The sequence below is a fragment of the Hypomesus transpacificus genome, unplaced genomic scaffold, assembly GCF_021917145.1.
Source record: "Hypomesus transpacificus isolate Combined female unplaced genomic scaffold, fHypTra1 scaffold_42, whole genome shotgun sequence".
Taxonomy (NCBI): Eukaryota; Metazoa; Chordata; class Actinopteri; order Osmeriformes; family Osmeridae; genus Hypomesus; species Hypomesus transpacificus.
In genome coordinates, this window is record NW_025813938.1 from 537,743 (window position 1) to 558,180 (window position 20,438).

The window sequence follows — 20,438 nt, forward strand, 5'->3', positions numbered from 1 at the left end:
TTCATTAAAGCCAACAGTCTACCTGTTAAACACGATGTAGAGAACATAACCAAAATCAACAAAAAACATCCAGAACTTGGTTCCGAATGACTGTAGAAAATCAATAACAGAACAGCGCTCTCTGCTGGACACACACTGCCACAGTCATGGTAATAAAGAGATGTGCGCAACATCTAGAATCAGAATTTCTAGGTTTAAACTTATAAAGCCTGCCAGAGTTGCAAAAAATGCCATGTTTCGGGGTTTACCTAAACTAAACACGTTTCTCTGTAGTCAGGCCTATGAACTTTCTGCACTATAACCAGTCAACCTAGGTCTAGCCTAAGGCCACATTTACACATAGCCGGGTATTTACAGAAACGAATATTTGTGCCCCTCCGTTTTCAAAAATAACATCGTACACACAAGATTGTTAAAAAAAAAAAATCTGTTTATATGAACCCGCACGTAATCAGTAAGCAAACTAGCTATAAACAGGACGCTCACATGACGTGAAGCATTTTTAGTCGCATAGTGTGACGTTTGAGAACCTAAAAGCAGACATTCTCTGCTAAAACTCCGTTTGACCTAGTCCTAGTGCACACGCAAACACAAAAACGGAGTTTTCAGAAATCTCCACTTAGGCCAGAGTTTTTTTGTTTGTTGAAATGATCGTTTTCCGTGATAAAACCTCAATTTTCATGTAAATGAAAGGCCTAACCGCATGAATACATGTGCGTTTTTCCTCCGTGTAAACGGGGCCTAAGTCTAATATCATAGATCATAAAAAATTATGTTAAATCATTTATACTGGCGCGCGCTGTGTCTCTGGTGGATAGCAATAGTGAGCTGAAGCCTCGACACGCACTTTGACGCACGTCTGGTTCATTTCTCTCTAATGATCAGGTAGGTCTATTTAGGTCAGTTCGGTCCATATGACATCCCCCACCTGACCTCAACTGTGTCCCTCCTGCACTTAAAGAAGACTGCGCGTCATCTTCGCTCTTTTCCACCTCCGACTGTGAGGTGCCGGTACAGCTAGTCTGGTGTCGACATCTGACAGCAATCATGGTATGTATATTTTACGTTATAATTTATTCGAAGAGAATATTTCGGACCTGCTGAACGACAGCAAGCCGAAATATAGATATTACGATTATGATAAAGTGGTGAGCTCAAGCACATCGTTTCCATCAACATAGCTACTTGATATAGGCTACAGGGCCCAAAGGAGTACGCTTTTTGGGGTTTATTAACAGTAGGCCTATATCCTAAAAACACAGTAGCTTACTTTGGTAACATAACTTATACACTTGTATTTTAAAATTCAATTAGCATTACGTTGCAATCGATAAACATTTAAAACTATTTATCTGGATACGACGACCGTCATTTCGGTGCGTGCAAGTTCTGGGGTATGGATTTTGGAATACCGTTACCCCGTTATAAATAGCATGTGCACGCCCACTGTTCCCGGAGATGGCCGTATTAAAGTTACATGTTCAGATATTGTGCAAGCGCTTCTACAGTAGCTTATCGTTGTAGACATCGTATCGTAGAAACACGAGACGGTGTTGTCTCGGTAAACAACATTATACACCTGCAACAATATGAGCAGGTGTTCGTGCCCCGGTCTTGGCATATTTAGCTTGGTGCTTCCACTTGGTGCGTCATAGGCACACTGCGGCAAAGGCCAGGCGACTAGATCTAAAGCATTTCTCACTATCTCAAGTTATAAAAAGTTAGCGAGTATGCACACATCTTGATCGCTTTAAGATCATCCGTCTACATCTAACACTTTGTTCTGTCCAATATAGAAACACTTCAGAAAAGTTTTAGAAATAGTTGCTCTGTCATTACTCATCCAAGAAACACAAATACATTGTGGTTTTAAGATGTGAAACAGACTGGTTTTAAGATGTGAAAAAGACTGGTTTAAATGTAATGTGAAGTGTATGTATCTGTATAAATAGTGGCTCTCTGTACAACTTCCCCTGATGCATCCTCCTATTGATCATCCTATCATGCCCCCTTGGAGAGGGGATGCCTGCTAGGGCAGATCCAAGGGGGGGGCAAGGGTGGCAGCTGACCCCCCAACGAGAAAGACTTGCCCCTCCCATGCTAACTGTTTACATTATAGTACATTTCATCCAATAATATTAATATTATTGGCATAATTTAAACTACAAAGTTAGAATAATTTATGGTGGCATACAACTAGCACCTGTACCCCCCCCCCCCCCTGCCCCCCCCCCTGCCCCCCCCCCCCCCCAGGTGAACATGTCTAGATCTGCCCCTGCTTGCCTGTATTTGTCACTGTAACATCTCTCATAATCAAAGCCATCCTGACCTTCATCCTCAGGTGAACTTTACAGTAGATCAGATCCGTGAGATCATGGACAAAAAGGCCAACATCAGGAACATGTCAGTGATCGCCCACGTGGACCACGGGAAGTCCACCCTGACAGACTCGCTGGTGTCCAAGGCTGGGATCATTGCTTCGGGCCGTGCAGGGGAGACCCGCTTCACAGACACCAGGAAGGACGAGCAGGAACGCTGCATTACCATCAAATCAACGTAGGTGTTCCCACACTGGCATCGTGAAGCTGCACAAGTGGATGCCATCGGTTAAACACAGTCATCTTTATGCAGACTTAATGTATTGATATTACTATTTCATGTTGTTTTCTCATATACATGAATAGCTTGATTTTATTTGACATGAGATATCATTTTCCTGCTGGTGCATACACCATCACAGTGCTCTTCCTGCTGGTGAATACACCATCACAGTGCTCTTCCTGCTGGTGCATACACCATCACAGTGCTCTTCCTGCTGGTGCATACACCATCACAGTGCTCTTCCTGCTGGTGCATACACCATCACAGTGCTCTTCCTGCTGGTGCATACACCATCACAGTGCTCTTCCTGCTGGTGCATACACCATCACAGTGCTCTTCCTGCTGGTGCATACACCATCACAGTGCTCTTACAGGCCGCACAGGGGGTCACCCTTTCTCTTCATGTCCAGTGGCGTTAAGTAATAAAGTAGAAATTATTGTAATTTGTCCTCGTCCTGTGGTGAAGCTGTAACATGTTGCCCTTCCCACAGAGCCATCTCTCTGTACTACGAGCTTAAGGAGAGCGACTTGTCCTTCATCAAGCAGAGCAAGGACGGTCTGGGCTTCCTCATCAATCTGATTGACTCCCCGGGCCACGTGGACTTCTCCTCCGAGGTGACTGCAGCTCTGAGGGTGACAGACGGAGCGCTTGTAGTGGTAGACTGTGTCTCAGGTAGGATGAGCCTCTGGCCTCAGGCCTCACAGTGTTGTCCTGCTGCTAGTGCTTGGCTTCACAAGGCTTCACAAGATTTGAACTGATCTTGGCTTAACGAAACATGTTACAGTCCATCTTTTGGAAATGGTCGAACCTTTTACAATTACAGGTCTGAAATGACAGTTTGATATGGATAAGTTACTGAAACATGCTACCAGCTGCAACAACAAAGTCTTAAACAAGGGACATATACCCTAGATACTGTTAACCTAATCGTTTTCCTAGAACAAGTCAAATTTTCTTTTCTGGTTAGCGACTAGAGAAAGTTGCTTGAGCACAAAGCATATCATCACTGCATGCACCTGGCAGTCTGAGTGATACAGGTGATTTTTCTGGCACAGGTACACCTTTACCTATATGGTCCAAGCCCTATAGTCTACATGTGCAACCAAAAAGTTTGGCAATTATATGTGCATGCTTAGTATTACCCATCTGTGTTTTGTGTGTTTGTGGTTTATACTGTTACTAGACTAATTCTAGGATAAATGCATGCATGTCAGATTAGACATCTGTATTTATTATTATTTCTATTTTACGTAAGCCTTCATATATGATATGCCCCACTAGTGAAACATTTGGGGACAACATGTTGTGTACTGCTCACATCACACCACAGCATCCTGCGAACACTGAAACAAGCTTCCTGTGCAGGCGTGTGCGTCCAGACAGAGACTGTGCTCCGCCAGGCCATCGCCGAGCGCATCAAGCCCGTCCTGATGATGAACAAGATGGACCGCGCCCTGCTGGAGCTGCAGCTGCAGCCCGACGAGCTGTTCCAGACGTTCCAGCGCATCGTGGAGAACGTCAACGTCATCATCTGCACCTACGGAGAGACGGAGAACGGACCCATGGGGAACATCCTGGTGCGGCACCCTGGAGGTTGGGACTGAAGGTCCCTGTCGCAGATAGTCAAAGCACAGCTAACGAAGCACGGTTGATCTTAAGGCAGAAGCATTTAACACTGTCAGGCACCCAAGCGAGATAGAGTAGTCAAGCTCAGTCAAATAATGCTAAGAACATTTGGTAATTTAACCTGTATAACATTAACGTTGATTTCGTTTTATAATCTAATATTTATCTTCTTCTCTTGTGGCGGTTGGGCGGTAGATTGACCCGGTGATCGGGACAGTTGGGTTTGGCTCTGGGCTACATGGTTGGGCCTTCACCCTCAAGCAGTTTGCTGAGATGTACGTGGCCAAGTTTGCAGCCAAGGGCGACAAGAAGGCTGAGATCCCACCACCGGAGCACTGCAAGAAGGTGGAGGACATGATGAAGAAGCTGTGGGGAGACAAGTGAGTGTGACTCAAACATTCAGACTGGACTGGACTGATTCCGAATACAGTCGTCACTGGGCTCCATAGCTACATATTAACATCCTTGGGCCTATTTCATCTACACCATTAATTAATATACACTTTAAGTGGACATTCAGGCTTCAATTGTGAATGAGTTTCAAATAAGAACTAGTTTTCTACCACGCCTACCAGTAAGACTTTAAGCAGTTAAGTACTTAAAACTAAATTTTCCAGGTACTTTGATCCAGCCGTTGGAAAATTCAGCAAAACGGCCACAAATGCAGAAGGCAAGAAGCTACCTCGCACCTTCTGCCAACTTGTCCTGGATCCCATCTTCAAGGTTTGCTTATGAAAGATTGGAATGAGTATTAACAGTTTTACAGTAAATACATCTGTAAAAATATTTTAGAACAGCAGTAGTTTTTATTTCGTTCAATAGGGACCCTGCTGTTTGAACCTCAATCGTTGAATCATTCATCACAGTATTACAGCACAGCAACAAAATAACATCTCAAAACCTTTTGTTTCAGGTTTTTGACGTCATCATGAACTTCAAAAAAGAAGAGACACAGAAACTGATCGAGAAGCTGGATGTGAAGCTCGACGCAGATGACAAAGAGAAGGAAGGCAAACCTCTCCTGAAGGTCAATATGGACGTTCTTAACGTCTGTCTCCCCTGACAAAATCTGACTTGAGACTTTTATCCAGTAAACAGCACATCATATGTAACCTACTAACCTAAAGTAAAAATAAGCATGTTTATATTTGAATACACTTTGAAAAACTGAAGTGAACTAAGAACAATAGAACAATCTAAGAACTGTCTGTGTCCCCGCAGGCAGTGATGCGGCGCTGGCTACCTGCTGGCGAGGCCCTGCTCCAGATGATCACCATCCACCTGCCATCGCCCGTCACCGCCCAGAGGTACCGCTGTGAGCTCCTGTACGAGGGCCCCATGGATGACGAGGCAGCGATGGGTCAGTACACATGACACAACCCTTGATTAGGACCACGAGACGCTAACATGGAAGTGGATTTTAAGCGCACAATTACTGAACAATACAAATGATCCAATTCCTCACACTAAAGTGTTGGACCTCAAACTGAAAAATGTGAGGAGGTCAAAATATGTGTTGAGTTGTTGAAGCTACACTTTCCAAAAGACAGTCCTGAAGTCAGTTCTGTGTTTGGCAGGTGTCAAGAACTGTGACCCTAAAGCACCACTGATGATGTACATCTCCAAGATGGTTCCCACCACGGACAAGGGCCGCTTCTATGCCTTCGGCCGTGTCTTCTCTGGCGTTGTTTCCACGGGGCAGAAGGTGCGCATCATGGGTCCAAACTACACCCCTGGGAAGAAGGAGGACCTGTATATCAAGCCCATCCAGAGGTCTGTGGAGAGCACTAACCATGTGTGCTTTTGGGATTTAAAACAATCTGTAAAAAAAAAAAAGCATCAACTTGAAAAGCTTTAAAAAAAAGATTACTACTTTTTTCAAATGTAAGAAAGATTCTCCCACCTCTCTTCCCTACAAACACTCCGCCTTACCCCTCCACCTCTCCCCCTCCCCCAGGACCATCCTGATGATGGGCCGCTATGTGGAGCCCATTGAGGATGTCCCCTGTGGCAACATCGTGGGTCTGGTGGGCGTGGACCAGTTCCTGGTTAAGACCGGAACCATCAGCACCTTCGAGCATGCCCACAACATGAGGGTGATGAAGTTCAGCGTAAGCCCCGTGGTCAGGGTAGCGGTGGAGGCCAAGAATCCGGCCGACCTGCCCAAGCTGGTGGAGGGCCTGAAGCGCCTGGCCAAGTCCGACCCCATGGTGCAGGTAAACACAAGAGGCAGAACACATAGGGATTCACGGGACTATGTATGGGGGTTTTCAAACCAGAAACCTCTTGATCTGCAGTCTAATGTGATACCAGGGAAGCTCTCCTGACTACTGTGTTGTGCAGTCTAGCTGTGCTGACTGTGCTGTGTTGTGTTGTGTGCAGTGCATTATTGAGGAGTCAGGAGAACACATCGTGGCAGGAGCAGGAGAGCTTCACCTGGAGATCTGCCTCAAGGACCTGGAGGAAGACCACGCTGGCATCCCCTTAAAGGTGACCGGCAACACAGCAACCACGCCTTTTCATACCTGGTACCTTTTTCTCATAGTCAAAGACATGTATTTCAACAGCACGGCTACTGTAACACAATCCTCTCCTCCACCCCGTGTGATCCCTCCAGAAATCAGATCCGGTGGTGTCGTACCGTGAGACCGTCCAAGAGGACTCAGACCAGATGTGTCTGTCCAAGTCCCCCAACAAGCACAACAGGCTGTACATGAAGGCTCGCCCGCTGTCGGACGGCCTGGCGGAGGACGTGGACAAGGGCGAAGTGTCGGCCAGGCAGGAGCTCAAGCTGAGGGCTCGCTACATCTCCGAGAAGTACGAGTGGGAGGTGACCGAGGCCCGCAAGATCTGGTGCTTTGGCCCGGACGGGACGGGACCCAACCTCCTGGTGGACGTCACCAAGGGAGTGCAGTACCTGAACGAGATCAAGGACAGTGTGGTGGCAGGGTTTCAGTGGGCCACCAAGGAGGTGAGGAGAGGGGGGTGAGGACAGAGGGGGGTGAGGGTGGGGACAGAGGAGGGTGAGGGTGGGGACAGAGGGGGGTGAGGGTGGGGACAGAGGGGGGTGAGGGTGAGGACAGAGGGGGGGAGACTAGGGTGAGTGGGGGTGAGGGAAGGAAGAGAGATGATTTATCTTAGACAGCTCTGTTATAAATCGCTCCTGGTTCCTGGTCTCAATCATGTAATTGTCCAGATGACTCGGTCCTGCTGTGTACCTGTCAGATAAAGACTTTGCCTTGAACCAGGGAGCCCTGTGTGAGGAGAACATGAGGGCCGTTCGTTTCGACATCCAGGACGTCACCCTTCACGCAGACGCCATCCACCGTGGCGGTGGACAGATCATCCCTACGGCTCGCCGCGTCCTCTACGCCTCCGTGCTCACTGCCCAGCCACGCCTCATGGAGCCCATCTACCTGGTGGAGATCCAGGTGAGGCCACCAGGGCCCTGACCAGTCAGTCACTTCTCTGTGGAAGACGAGTTGGCCAGGTGGAAGACGGTGTAGCAGAAGCTTAAAGGCAAAGCTGCTACAGAAAAGGATTTGAAACCACTTCATGGTCAACTTGAACGCTTTGGTTTTTCTCTTGTTTCCCTTCAGTGTCCTGAGCAGGTGGTTGGAGGAATCTATGGAGTGTTGAACAGGAAGAGAGGCCATGTGTTTGAGGAGTGCCAAGTGGCTGGAACACCTATATTTATTGTAAAGGCGTATCTTCCTGTCAATGAATCATTCGGTAAGAACATTATCACCAAGTTGTCTCTTTATATTCTGGTATTTATTTTCTGTCATTTTATTAACAATGGGATGCCAGTTCAGCCGTTCAGACTAGGAGCATGAAATACTAACACAAAATGTATTTCTGGTTTCCTGTGTGTGAGGGCTGAAGTAGCTCAACATTCCTCAATCTGCCAGGGAAACATACCTTCAGAGAATTACACGTATAAATAATTGTTTTTCTTCCCCCGCCCCAACAGGCTTCACAGCTGACCTGCGGTCCAACACAGGTGGACAGGCCTTCCCTCAGTGCGTGTTCAACCACTGGCAGATCCTGCCTGGAGACCCCTTTGAAGAGAACAGTCGGCCATGCCAGGTGGTGGCAGAGACCCGCAAACGCAAAGGCCTCAAAGAGGGCATTCCTGCACTCGACAACTTCCTGGACAAACTATAATGGGCTTGTTTGACCTGCTCCAGAGAAATTGGTCATTATAGCACTTAAATGTCAAAACAATTAAAAACAAAAATAATGACAATACAACTGCGCAACGTACAAAAACAAAACAAAAAATTAAAACATGGGGAAAGGTTTACACTAAATATAGGAGAGGGTGAATTAAATCCTTGACATCTGTTGAATAACATCCAATAAAAAATAAGCACCATATTTTGTGTTGGTTTGCTTACAATGGTAATGGCATCAAGGATGATCCCTTATACAGATGAAGATTCACATTAAAAACAAGTTGGGTGCTCTATTTATCTGCTAAAACAATGCCACTTAACTAAGTAAAAAAAATTACAGTATAAGATTTCATTTTGTTTTTCTCCATCACGTTACAAAAATGCTGCTCTGCCAATTCGGAAATCACAATGGTGTTTTTGTTGTTGTAATTGTAGCTTGTACTCATTCCTGTGGATTTTCATTGATAAATGACCCAATACAAGAGCGATGTGGAACAGACAATAGAATGGAGATGGGTACAGTAGAAACACAAGCCCAGCCCCGTCTGCAGTCTGGGTGTGCAGCGGCTCGTCTGGGCACAAAGTCAGGAGTGAGGATGCAGTGTCCAAGCCTAGCACCAAGGCTGCTTTCTTCCTGTTCACCCGCTTCCAGCTTCCTGTCCATCGTCCAACAATCACCAAACATTCTGCTGTTAGCTGCTGGGTTTAGAATGTTTGAAAACATAACTGTCATTTTCTCGCTGCCCCAACAAACACCAACAGGCACATCACACCAAACCAACACACCCCAACAGCTGCTGGTGTTTGTTGGTGTTTGTTGGGGCAGCGTGACCTGGCCTGAGGCCTACAGGAGCTGCTTCTCAGAAGGGGGTGTGGCCAGCGCTGGAGGAGGAGGGAGGGATGAGGGATGAGGTCAGTCGAGAGAGATGATGTCTGATATGCTGCTGGGGCCCACTCCGCCCCCCAGGCCCCCGCTGGTGATGACGGCCGTCTCGTGGGCCGGGGCGGAGTGGAGGCCGTCGTAGTGGAGGCTGGAGGACGACACCAGGCTGGTGCTGGCCGAGGCTGCGCTCTGCAGGCTGCTGGACAGGTTGTCCAGGAACATGGGGGCTCGGTAATGCTGAAAGAACAACAAAAAGGGGGTTATTGTACGGATTTGGCAACATGGGATCGTTTTTACCTGTGATTTCTAGGTATACCATTCTGAATGGTCATTTTCTGTTTCATAATAATAACTAGGACTAAAACCAATAGCTGTTGCTGAAGAAACAATCAAGGAAAAATAGTTACCTGTGTGTCTCCTTGGATTAAGGAAAACAAATCGAGATCTAAAAATACAAAACGTTTGTTAAGAAACTTAATTACATTGCTATGGTAAAGGTTATATAATGATGATATTGTAAAGAGTATATGGAGCCTGTGAGGCTGCATACTCTGCATGTCTGTGGGGATGGTGGAGAGGGAGGAGTGGTGGAAGGGGACAGCGTAGTCCGCCAGCGAGGAGGCCAGGTAGGGTGCGTCCAGAGTCTGCACGGTGGGCATGCGCACTGACGCTGGCTGGTACGTCAACACCCTGGCAGGTGGGAACACACACACACACACACACAAAGCTTCTAAAGTAAAGATGGTGTTTTAACAGGACAAGTCAGTGGTGTTCCTGTGTGTGTGTGTGTGTGTGTGCGTGTGTGTGTGTGAGTGTTTCCTACCCCTTGCCGTGCACCTCCTCGTTCTTGGACAGGTACAGACAGCGCTTCTTCAGCGGCGGGTCCTCCTCGTCATCCTCGTCCTCCTCTGACGAGCTGTCCAGCGTCAGATCGATCACGTCTGCCTTCCTGGAGGAGGGGGGCTCGCTGTGGGGGACCACGGCACACTGACGCACCGGGGTGGCTGGGGGGGAGGGGGGGCACTGACTTAGAGCCACATACACACCCATACACAGAGAAGCTGCTCACACACAGACATGAGAGGCACTGAAGCTGCCACAACCCCCTTCGCAGGATAATACACGTTCAGACTTCACAGGATAATACACGTTCAGACTTCACACATTCAGACTTGTCAGTACTCACTCTCCATCTTGGGGATGCACTGGGAGGACAGCTTCACCGCCTCCTTCTTCGGCCTCATGGGACACCAGGTTCCATCCTCCTGGAACTTGATCTCGTCCACGTCAGAGCAGTCGTTCAGGATCTCCATGAACAACCTGGTGAGCATTAAGAAACCCAACACACAACTTTATATGAACACGTCTCAGACAAATCAGGCAATCGCTAAATCCTTGAGGGACTTTTAGGGGTGTTTTCCAAACTAGACTGAACTACACCGGGCTTGAATCCAAGCCGCTGTGGGGAGGATCTCACCCGTCGATGATGAGGCTCTCGTAGGCCGCCTTCTTGTCGCACACGGGGCAGATCCAGGTGGGCTTCTTCTCGTTCATCTGCAGGTAGAGTGCCGCATCGAAACACTGCAGGTGGGAGCAGGTGACCGCCCTGCACGGCACCGTCAGACGCATCTTACCCAGCTGGGAGGAGGGAGAGAGACACCGAGAGACACAGAGAGGAAGAGAGAGATGCATCAATAAACTACTCACTGCAGATGCATCAATAATCTCATGGTGTAATCCTGACGTTGTTATTAACACAGGTCTGACTTACAGGACACATGAGAGACACTCTCAGGCTGGTTGTAGCAATCTCGCTGTCAGGGTCTGCGGTCAGCTTCTCCTTTACTGTAATACAGACGCAGAAAGAAGGCTACAGATTAGAGTGAAGTGTTAAGAACCCAGGAAGAACTACAGTTATGGCCGCTCAAGCACAGGAGCAGGGAGAACACTGCCCTCTACTGGCTCATGGATCATGGTGGATCCCATTCACGTTTGTGAGACACAATTTCTGTTTTGGAAGTTTCCCCAGAGGCCAAGCTCTCAGAGCTACTCTAGAGCGTAGACGTGTGTGTGTGTGTGGTGCTGCAGCGGGCTGTGGGGCTGGTTCTGGGTGAGGTCACTTCTTACTGAGGGCTCTGGAGTGGTCGGGGTTCCTGATGCCCTTCATGCGTAGTCTCTGCAGCAGCAGGGGGGAGGTGAGCTGACGGACCAGGTACACCGACATGGAGTAGGTCTGGGAGAACAGACATGATGTCACACCTCCGCTGAGGGTTAGGGGGAGCTGCTGAACTGCGGGCTTCTGGGAAGCCTTCTGTGGCATTGCTTGTAAAAAGGGCTCCACAAATTAAATGTGATTTTTCTGAAATATCTTCCAGCTCTCTCTCTGTCTATTTATAAATAAAGCACTTCATGTGATTCAGCCAAAATATACTCGTTTACAATGACACTCCTAAAAGTGGTACTTTGTGGATGCTTGGCTGCTAACAAACGTACCTTTCCAATTTCAGGAGCCCATGTGACTGTTATCTGATTGGGTACCGCCGAGGACAGTCTGACCAATGAGGTGATGTTTAGAGGTCTTCCAGGTCTCTTCTGTTCAACTCCATTTTTTGGTGGGGGTGCGTAACCCTGGAGAGGGGAAAGAAAATGACATTGTAGCCCTGAAGTTGACAACAGTCCCATCCAGTCCCACCCTTTTTTGTCCTGGTGGAGGAACACGACGCGTGACAGGACAGCAGCCATCGATCAAACAGAAAGCTTATCAGGACCCAACCTGATAAGTCATGAACCCTGGTCAAACCAGGTGTTGTTTAAAGTTATGTCGCCAGCCTCTGTCCATGTGTCTGAACAGTCTATTGAGCATGGAAGTGGGATATTGGGAAAATTGTCGGTTTGCGAAGATTATATAGGTGTGACTGTGAAATCATGAGACTACGGCAAGCGCCTGTTAAACCATCAAAACCAGCCACTAGTTAATCATGTCTGCTGAATAAAGAGAATACCAACTGTGCATACAGGCAAGGGAAACAGCTTCCCGTTGACTTTGATGCAGAGACTGTTGGGATAGTTATCCTCCTGCAAACAACTTGTCTCTGACAGGCAAAACCTACATGGACAGAAAAAAACACAATTCAAAAATGAAAATTTTAGAAAAAATATATAGTTGTAAAATGTACACAAGTTTGAATACATTCAGTGAACATTCTCACCTCAGTTGAATTTGAACCATGTAGTCCCTTCGTCCACCAGGTAGGAAGTCCCTTCAAACACAATGTACCATAAGACTTCAAACCCAGACAACGTGAGAATGTGACAGTGTAGTGTGTTGAGAACACAGTAAGTACCTTGAAATGCAAACTTCCCTGACTTGCTGGGGGGTCAGGGCGAAGATGAAGGTCTTCTCTTGGTGGTATCTTTGAACAGTGCTGGCTCCTAAAAACAAACATGCCCTTTATCAGGATGACTTTAGAAGAGAGACACTTCTAAAAGAAGAACACTTCTAAAATGAGGTTCTAACCGAGGCTAGAAGGCTTGATGAGGACGTCCAGCACATCGTAGAAGGGCAGAGACTTCATCAGCACGTCAGGGTGGACGGGAGGGATGAGGGGGGCCTGCTGCTGCTGCTGCTGCTGCTGCTGCAGGGTCATCCTGGGCTCGGTCCCGGACTCCACAACCCAATCTCTGCTTGACAACTCAGAGTCACTCGAATGGCTCAGACTGAGTGATAGGTCAGAGTTCACAACACAAACACTCCCTTCCGTAGAAAAGAAGGTGGTTTTGATACTGGCCAAATCCGGCAGACTCGCGTCTATCGTTTTGGGAAAGCGTTGTCGATAAAGATCTTTGATTTTGACCTGCACGGCTCGACTGCAGCCGTTTTTCAGCAGATGCAAAGTCCTCAAAAGGAGTTCATGCTTGCGACCACTTCTGTTTCGTCCAGCAAAGCCCAATAACACTTGTAGTTCTGACACTCGGAAACTTGATATCATGCTCTGGAAAACAAGGAGAGACAAAGTACACAAGACATGAAGCCACTGTGTACTGTTCAGTAAAAATATGTAGGCTTTAAAAGTTGGTAGCATATTGTTTATGTTCACAAACCTACTGTATTGCAACTGTACCACTTAAACACACGATAAAGCCAGCATCGAGCCATGTTTCACGTTAGTAAATTTAGATCAGGTAATATTAAAACTAGACCTAGGCAACATGTTACTAAGAGTTAAGTGCCAATAACTAAAGTTGGAACTATTATAAACCCTGGGAGAACTTAGAAACTCTCAAGCACATCTAACATGAAATAAAAACTAACGTTTTATCTTTACAATGTAACATTGGCGTTAAAACATGAGAAGAAACGGATACACTAATTATTCAAATTGGCTTTTATATTTCCCGTGTGATCATCATCCTCCCAATCAAACACAGTCCCACAAGAGAAGAAAACCCCAACTGACCCTTCACTCTACGGTCCATGCTGCATTGTTCATATGTGTATATCCTGTTCATACATATCCTTAACAAATGTGACCGCTAGGCATCTAAAATGGTAAAAAAAATAAACACAATCCAAAACTAATTAGATAATACATGAAATGCCGTAGCAGGAAACAAAGAAAGAATGGTGAGCAGTGAGGGCTGAAACTAGACTTCAGAAAGGAAAAAAACTAAACAAATAAATGCTTAGGAAGCAATTGAAAAGTATGGTACAGTGGATGTGGCAGGGATAAACTGTATAGTTAGCTACTACTAACGAGTTCCATTAGCCAAGGACTAAGACAAATATCTCAAGTGCTACGCTTAGGAAGTTTCCTAGGAACTGTAGATAGCTATCAACTTAAAATACCCCACAACTAAGTTTCTAGGTACTGTAGATAGCTATCAACTTACAAAACCCCACAACTAACTCCACTTACTGAAACGTACCTAAAGTAGTTTCCTAACTAGATAACGTCAGGTAGTCCTAGTCGCATGGACAAACAACAACAATCGTAGCTAGCCTTGCAGCTGTGTAACTGTACTAACTGGTAGTGTAGGACTAGGGTACTAACCAGCTACATGGTAATAAACTTGTTGAAGTTATTATATTTACTGCTAGTGCAGGTTAACTATCGAGCAAATTTATTTAGCTAAATATAGCCTAATTGTTTCATCGCAACTGTCATGATTGCAAAAACTAATGTAAAAACTAGCTAGCCTAGCTAGTTAGCTATCAAGTTGTTTGCAATGGCTAGCTATCTCACGTTAGCTGATGGTCTAGTTAATACTTACAGGACATGCAAGGTATTTACGCTAGTCCAGATACAACACATGTATGTGACTGTAGTGCTTCAACCATTAATCATCACTACAGTTATTAAATGCACGGCGACAAAGGCATAGAAGCCATATTGCTATCTCCCTGTCTTTGTTTTTTAGCCTACCCGGAGCTCTTCAAAATCCGCCATTTTCCCCTATAGTATCCTGGTTATTTGTTAATTCGTTTCAGTTACAGGGGCAGCATTGGCGGCTTATCCGGATTCAATCCGGTGAAAACATGGACATGACAAGCATGTGGTTTCCCTACTGATTTATCTTCCTAAATGTGTACTCTTGTAATTTGACAATATTTGCAATAAAAATACATAAAGTTATGGCTCTAGGTTATACTTCTTCCCTTAACTCCTTATCCGTTTGGCTGACCAACATGAGACACCATAAACCAGTCCTATCAAAACAAGTGGACCTGCGGATTCCCACCACCAGATATATTTCCGGTTGACCTCGTATTTAAACAAACTTCACTTTAAAGAACTGTACCCCAAACTCTTATTGGCATTTCAAGGAATATTCTGTAATCATGCAAAAACTATGTAGAATATTGTACATACCATGCTTATTATATATATTTTGATTGTTTGTGTTTTAGATTCGAAGATAGACATAAGGTGAAGAAAGGTGTTGTAGTTTATCTAGTTTACGTTAAATGTTGGGGAAAACCCATAGAGACCTAGTCGTTATAATTGTCATTCGCTTAAAACGCTAGCAAAGTGGCAGTTCTCTCTCAAAAATAAATTACTCCAAAGGTGTATATAGGCCTACAGGAAATGAAAGACAGGTTCATGAAAGAAGGCAGATGACATGTATTTAAAATTAGTCATGGACATTTAAAACCAAACAGCAATCTTAAAAACTCCATTCCATTAACTAACAATCAACCCAATTGTTGAGATGTTGTTATTACAGTAGGCATATTTATTGGTCAAGTATTATTTTACAAATCAAAGTCCAAGTACTTTCATATCACCACAAGAGGGAAGTATTTTACAGGGCAGTCATAGATCCAGGTAGGCTGCCAAGTGCAACCTAATAGCATACATCATCATCATCCTCTTACTAAAATGCCAAGAATGTCTGTCCAGTGTTTCCCACGGAATGTGATTATATTTGTGGCTGTAGGCAGGGGCAAAGCCAGAGGAAAAAAAGCCATTTTTTGCCATGTTAAACAGTAAAAATAAAAAAAGTTTATACATTTGTGGCGGTCATTTTTTAACCTGTTATGAGTAGCGTCACAAATATGTGATCGTTCGAAAAATAAATAGACCACCTCCGTAGACATTATTTATAAGCCAATGTATTTGTCGCTAGCTAGCTAGCCTATCGGATGTGGAACTGCTAACCCAATCAGCATCCTCCAGTCTCACCTGGCGATGACGATAGAAAAGGCGGCAACATTCATGCGCATGCGAATGTTTTCATAAACCAACTTCCAAACTATCAGGTGACTGTGTATTAAAGTTGAAATGCAGTTCGCGTTCACCCCCAAAAATAGCCCTGACAAGCGGACTCAATGCAAAACGTTTCCTCAATCGAAAAGTACAACGACCACCGGTCTCTACACCCAACAAATGAGCAAAAGTGAGAGGAGTAGCTAGCTAGCTCTAGATTGTTGGCCTAATTCTGTGACGTTGCTGCTCTAGACTACAAACAACTCACTATAGATTAGGAATTTCATGTAGCCTACATGTTAATGAATTACTGCTTTTACGGTCGCAAAAAAACGCTTTAAAAAAGCTAGCTAGCTCTACCACTAATTCCGAATCAACAGACATTCTGACGTCATTACAAGAAACTCAACACAACACCATCTGCTGGATGACTGTAATCTCAACTAAATGGAATGGAAAGGTATGTTTAAAACATGACTATTTATTTATTATTTAGTCAGTACTGAAAGCATTCTCATATTTAGTCCATATATTTAAAATGCTACATTGCACTGCGTTTCATAGAATGATAGAAAAAAGCAAATACTTTTATTTAAACAACTTTATTATTTGATTATAATTCAGTCAGTATTGTGCATCTCTTCAATAGCGCTCCTCAAAAGGCACACATTTTCTTTACATCACATTTTCCTAGGCTTTTTGCTCCATCGTGTTGCTGGCTTAATGGAGGCTATGAAAAGCTGCTTGTCTGTCCAGTTGTAGGTAGGATGACTTTATGTCACAGGCTCTTTGTACAGCACCACGAGACACATGAAGATTGCACAATTGATTGAAACAAACACAAAAACCGAGGGTCAATTTTCTTTCACTGCGCTGTATACAGTATTTGCATCTTATTATATTTGCAAGTTTTGACATTTAAAACTGTCATGGAGTAGAATAGAGGTTTGTTATAACCCGCGTCCATGTCCACATGTACAAATGATTGAATACTTTCAAGTTTCCCGTCATCTCTTACTCGCTCTATCACCCCAACCAGGCTGGTTCTTTCAATCTTAATCCAGTCTGGGCCTTTTCAAAAGGCAGAAGTGTTGGTGTACGTGGGGAGGGAGTGGCATAGGGAGAAATTCAGCAGGACCTGTAAACACGGCTGGTCTAGACTGGTAGAATGGAGGTCATTTCCAAAACAGTCTCTATAGTCCCACATACAACTGTCAGCTCTCAGTCTCAAGTGAATCAACATCTGCTCTCGGCAGTTACTCTGGAATTTGAAAGTGAAGCTGTAGCACTGACCCAGAAGGGCTGTTTAAATCGTCCAGATAAACTGACTACATCCAACCCTACTCTGTGTTGTCATAGCATCCATTGCCATATCTAAAAGGGAAAAAAAACATAGTAACCCTTTTTTGGAAGAATAATTTTGAACTAAATGTTGGCAGCCTTGTTCCTGCCTGTGATTCCATCTGGTCCTGTCATTTCAACAATCATGATAAATCTCTCTGTTCTGATGTTACGCCAAGTTTATTTTGATAGTGAGATGTCTCTCAGGGTAACAGTTTAAAGATTACATTCTCCAGATGCAACGTCAGTAGAGTGAACTAGGTTAAATAGTTAACATCTTGACCCAAGTTTGATCATTAGATGATTTTTTATGCCCTAATGTGTCAACGGCAAGTGATGATTGAAAATCTAATAACACTACAACACTAAATTGTGTGGTTTTCCTCTAAAGCGACTACACACTAAGGAGACAGTGTTCTGTATCTGTGATGGAAGGATGCTACTCTTCCAGCTTCTGTCTGTTTGGAATGAACTGGCCTCTCTGTGCTGTTTACTGTAAATGATCCTGTTTATAACCGTCAGAGCACTGGGCACATACGAGTGATTGATGAAAACTCCTTGTGTGCCTGTGCTTCAGCATCGGTGACCAGGGCAACCGCCCCTGGCTTTTCATTAGCTGCCCTTTCCTCTCTCTCTCTCTCTCTCTCTCTCTCTCTCTCTCTCTCTCTCTCTCTCTCTCTCTCTCTCTCTCTCTCTCTCTCTCTCCCACACATGCACAGACACACGCACACACATTCTTGCATACAGTACAGTACAGTATACACACACACACACCACCAAGCCACCTGAGAGCACTGGCTTTATTAACCTCAGCAAGGCCTTTATTGACAGGAGTCCAGACAGAGGCAAGACCCCCAATTATTGCTGAAATCAACCCCAGCTAGTTTCCTCCTAAAGCAGGTGATGTGAGCTGCTGTGTGGGGCGTCAGAACCCTTGTTAGGCTGCTAAGCGAGGCCTCCTCTGGGACCTGCCTTTTCAGATCTGTCTGTGAGCGTTGCTATACTTGTCCTTAGCAAGAAGCCAATCGAAGGCCATGGATGTTGTTGCTGCCATGCCAACCCCAGGAAACGGCATCATAAAACAGACATTTGTTGGCCTCCTGTTTCCAGTAACCTGGGGTTGTTAGGTACAGCAGTGTTTAATCAAGGGGCCTGTTTTAAGCTTATGTTACATGGTGGATAAAGATGTTAGCATTTATATTATGCTATTAAATATTTATATTAAACAATGTCATAACGCGTACGTTTCATAAGGTAATTCTTTTATTTTTGAATTTAATAATGTAGGCTAACACAAATCTCTGGTGTGCCCCATTACTCATTTGTAAATGAAAGCACAAAGACTGAAACAGTAAGATAATATGTATTCATTCAGGTAATAGCTTGAAGAAAATGACAGCTTCCTCAGACAACGACAATCTTATCAGATAGAAGTGTAACTAATCAACTTCCACAGAAACAGGAAGAGGAGTACATTAAATTACATAAAAACTGCATATGAGTGGCAGTGGAGGCAGTCAGAGTTCCAGACCATCTAGCATCTCTGTAGCAGAAAATGGCAGCTCTTTAGCTCTGTAATGCTTTGAAGTAGCTCATGGCAGTATCTAGGTAGACGCTCAAATGTATCTCCTATCTTGCTCAGTGAGTTGATACATTCTTCAAGAGTTAGCTTTCCACCAGCTAGCTTGTCCCACGTGGGAGCCCCCCTCTACCAGGAGGATTTCGTTGCTTTCTCAAGGTCACCACCTGGTTCCCATTGGACGTTTTGGTCCAGCAAGACATACCTTTATTGATATTTCCATGATAAAGTTAAGCATGTTTGTGTGAAGATCTAAATGCTCTAATAGTCTGTGATAAATCTGTGAGAATGTTTGGAGTGTACACACCTGGCCTTAGGGCTTGGGCAAACACTTGTGTGAAATGCGATTGTATTTATTGTGATTAAGTCAGGGTCTGTCTGGAATTTGTGTCGTTAAGAGTATTATGGGGGCAGTGGCTGGGAGCTGATCCTGACAGCAGAGGTAATTTTTTTCTACACTTTAGTTTCTGTTTCCGTCTCACAAACCAAAATGTCTTGGGACATTATCAGATTGCCGACTAGTATTGTTTTAGTGTCAACCAATCCAGTAGCTGGTAACATAAAAGGAGGGGGTTGTGTGTGTGTGTGTGTATGTGTGTGTGTGTGTGTGTGTGTGTGTGTGTGTGTGTGTGGGTGGGGGTAGTAGAGCAAGATATTCATATCTTTTTGTCCGCAGTGACCCTGAACATGCTCGCTTTCCTTCTTGTGACCCTCCCCTCCCCTCACCTCCCCCCTCCATTTGTGAGGTGAAACGAGCAGTGTGTGAGAGGTGTGCAGATGCTGCTAGTGGGACTGTCTGCATGTTGGTGGTCACACATTTATCTGGAGCTGCCACTTTGTGGATCTGCCTGTGGTTTTAAGCACATTTGCATATTAAATGCTTCATATCCTCTCGACCCGAAGCTAGACTCTGAATCGCACTTGTTTGGTTGTTATTACTGTGCATGTGCAGGTCTCTGCAGGCCTGGTCAGTAGCAGGCAGTACCTGTGGCTGTTCGTGACTGAGTGACGGAGGATAACCGAATTATGTCTTAAAATAACTTCAGTAATTTTTTTGTAATGTATTACACAATTCCTAAGTAGCTTTAATATTGTGCATGATCTTGGATTACAGAGTAATGGATCACCCAATTCTGAATATGATTATTTATATTTTTGTACAAAACAAAATGTTTGAAAAACAAACAAACAAAAAACAACAACAACAATACTTACAAACCTAAAACAATATTTAGAAAAAAATATTTTTTTCCCCATTGATTTTTTACAATTATTTATTTTCCTCCAAATTCTGATCAGCTTATTAGCTAAGGATCAAATTGATGCAAAGTTGCCAAATAAAATCAACCCTGTTGAAACAGAGCACGGTAGATCTTAACACTGCCAATCATTTATTTGTAAATATTGATCACATGCGAGTTGCTAAGTGTAACCATAGCAACCTTAAGTTGCCATCTTGACACCAGTGTTTGGTGCCACGGAAACTAGAACGATATTGCTGACATCTTTACCACAACCATCA

The 20,438-nt window shown here is 44.7% G+C and overlaps 2 protein-coding genes across 6 annotated transcripts; one reads left to right on the top strand and one right to left on the bottom strand.

Moving 5' to 3' along the window:
* Nucleotides 1-551: 551 nt before the first annotated feature.
* eef2l2 (eukaryotic translation elongation factor 2, like 2) lies at nucleotides 552-8,606 on the top strand. The gene is made up of 15 exons (XM_047016638.1): nucleotides 552-1,050; nucleotides 2,342-2,556; nucleotides 3,093-3,274; nucleotides 3,968-4,179; nucleotides 4,424-4,608; nucleotides 4,846-4,951; nucleotides 5,142-5,255; nucleotides 5,450-5,588; nucleotides 5,806-6,001; nucleotides 6,186-6,444; nucleotides 6,611-6,718; nucleotides 6,846-7,199; nucleotides 7,477-7,659; nucleotides 7,828-7,960; nucleotides 8,202-8,606. Exons 1-15 carry the CDS (start codon nucleotides 1,048-1,050, stop codon nucleotides 8,393-8,395), a joined length of 2,583 nt encoding a protein of 860 aa, XP_046872594.1. The 5' UTR covers nucleotides 552-1,047; the 3' UTR covers nucleotides 8,396-8,606.
* On the bottom strand, nucleotides 8,400-14,783 carry pias2 (protein inhibitor of activated STAT, 2). Of its 5 annotated transcripts, none has more exons than XM_047016640.1 (15): nucleotides 14,713-14,783; nucleotides 13,747-13,830; nucleotides 12,807-13,281; nucleotides 12,634-12,721; nucleotides 12,499-12,549; nucleotides 12,305-12,395; nucleotides 11,783-11,917; nucleotides 11,417-11,522; nucleotides 11,061-11,134; nucleotides 10,767-10,927; nucleotides 10,476-10,609; nucleotides 10,113-10,293; nucleotides 9,840-9,979; nucleotides 9,697-9,734; nucleotides 8,400-9,526 (listed from the first exon to the last, which is right to left on the bottom strand). In XM_047016640.1, exons 3-15 carry the CDS (start codon nucleotides 13,276-13,278, stop codon nucleotides 9,320-9,322), a joined length of 1,878 nt encoding a protein of 625 aa, XP_046872596.1. In that variant the 5' UTR covers nucleotides 13,279-13,281; nucleotides 13,747-13,830; nucleotides 14,713-14,783; the 3' UTR covers nucleotides 8,400-9,319. The 5 variants fall into 5 exon arrangements, with proteins under 5 accessions (XP_046872596.1, XP_046872595.1, XP_046872597.1 ...); XM_047016639.1 differs by having other exon boundaries at nucleotides 14,561-14,773; XM_047016641.1 differs by lacking the exon at nucleotides 13,747-13,830 and having other exon boundaries at nucleotides 14,561-14,774.
* Between the last annotated feature and the right edge of the window lie 5,655 nt (nucleotides 14,784-20,438).

Bases quoted from the DNA above. Each gene is read 5' to 3' on its own strand.
- eef2l2 (XM_047016638.1), top strand. The intron at 2,557-3,092 runs GTAGGTGTTCCC...CCCTTCCCACAG, and splicing joins TGCATTACCATCAAATCAAC to AGCCATCTCTCTGTACTACG. The intron at 4,180-4,423 runs GTGCGGCACCCT...GTTGGGCGGTAG, and splicing joins GACCCATGGGGAACATCCTG to ATTGACCCGGTGATCGGGAC.
- pias2 (XM_047016640.1), bottom strand. From the start codon at position 13,278: ATGATATCAAGTTTCCGAGTGTCAGAACTACAAGTGTTATTGGGCTTT. The intron at 12,550-12,633 runs GTACTTACTGTG...TTGTGTTTGAAG, and splicing joins AGGGAAGTTTGCATTTCAAG to GGACTTCCTACCTGGTGGAC. The intron at 9,735-9,839 runs GTATGCAGCCTC...TTGTATTTTTAG, and splicing joins CATCCCCACAGACATGCAGA to ATCTCGATTTGTTTTCCTTA.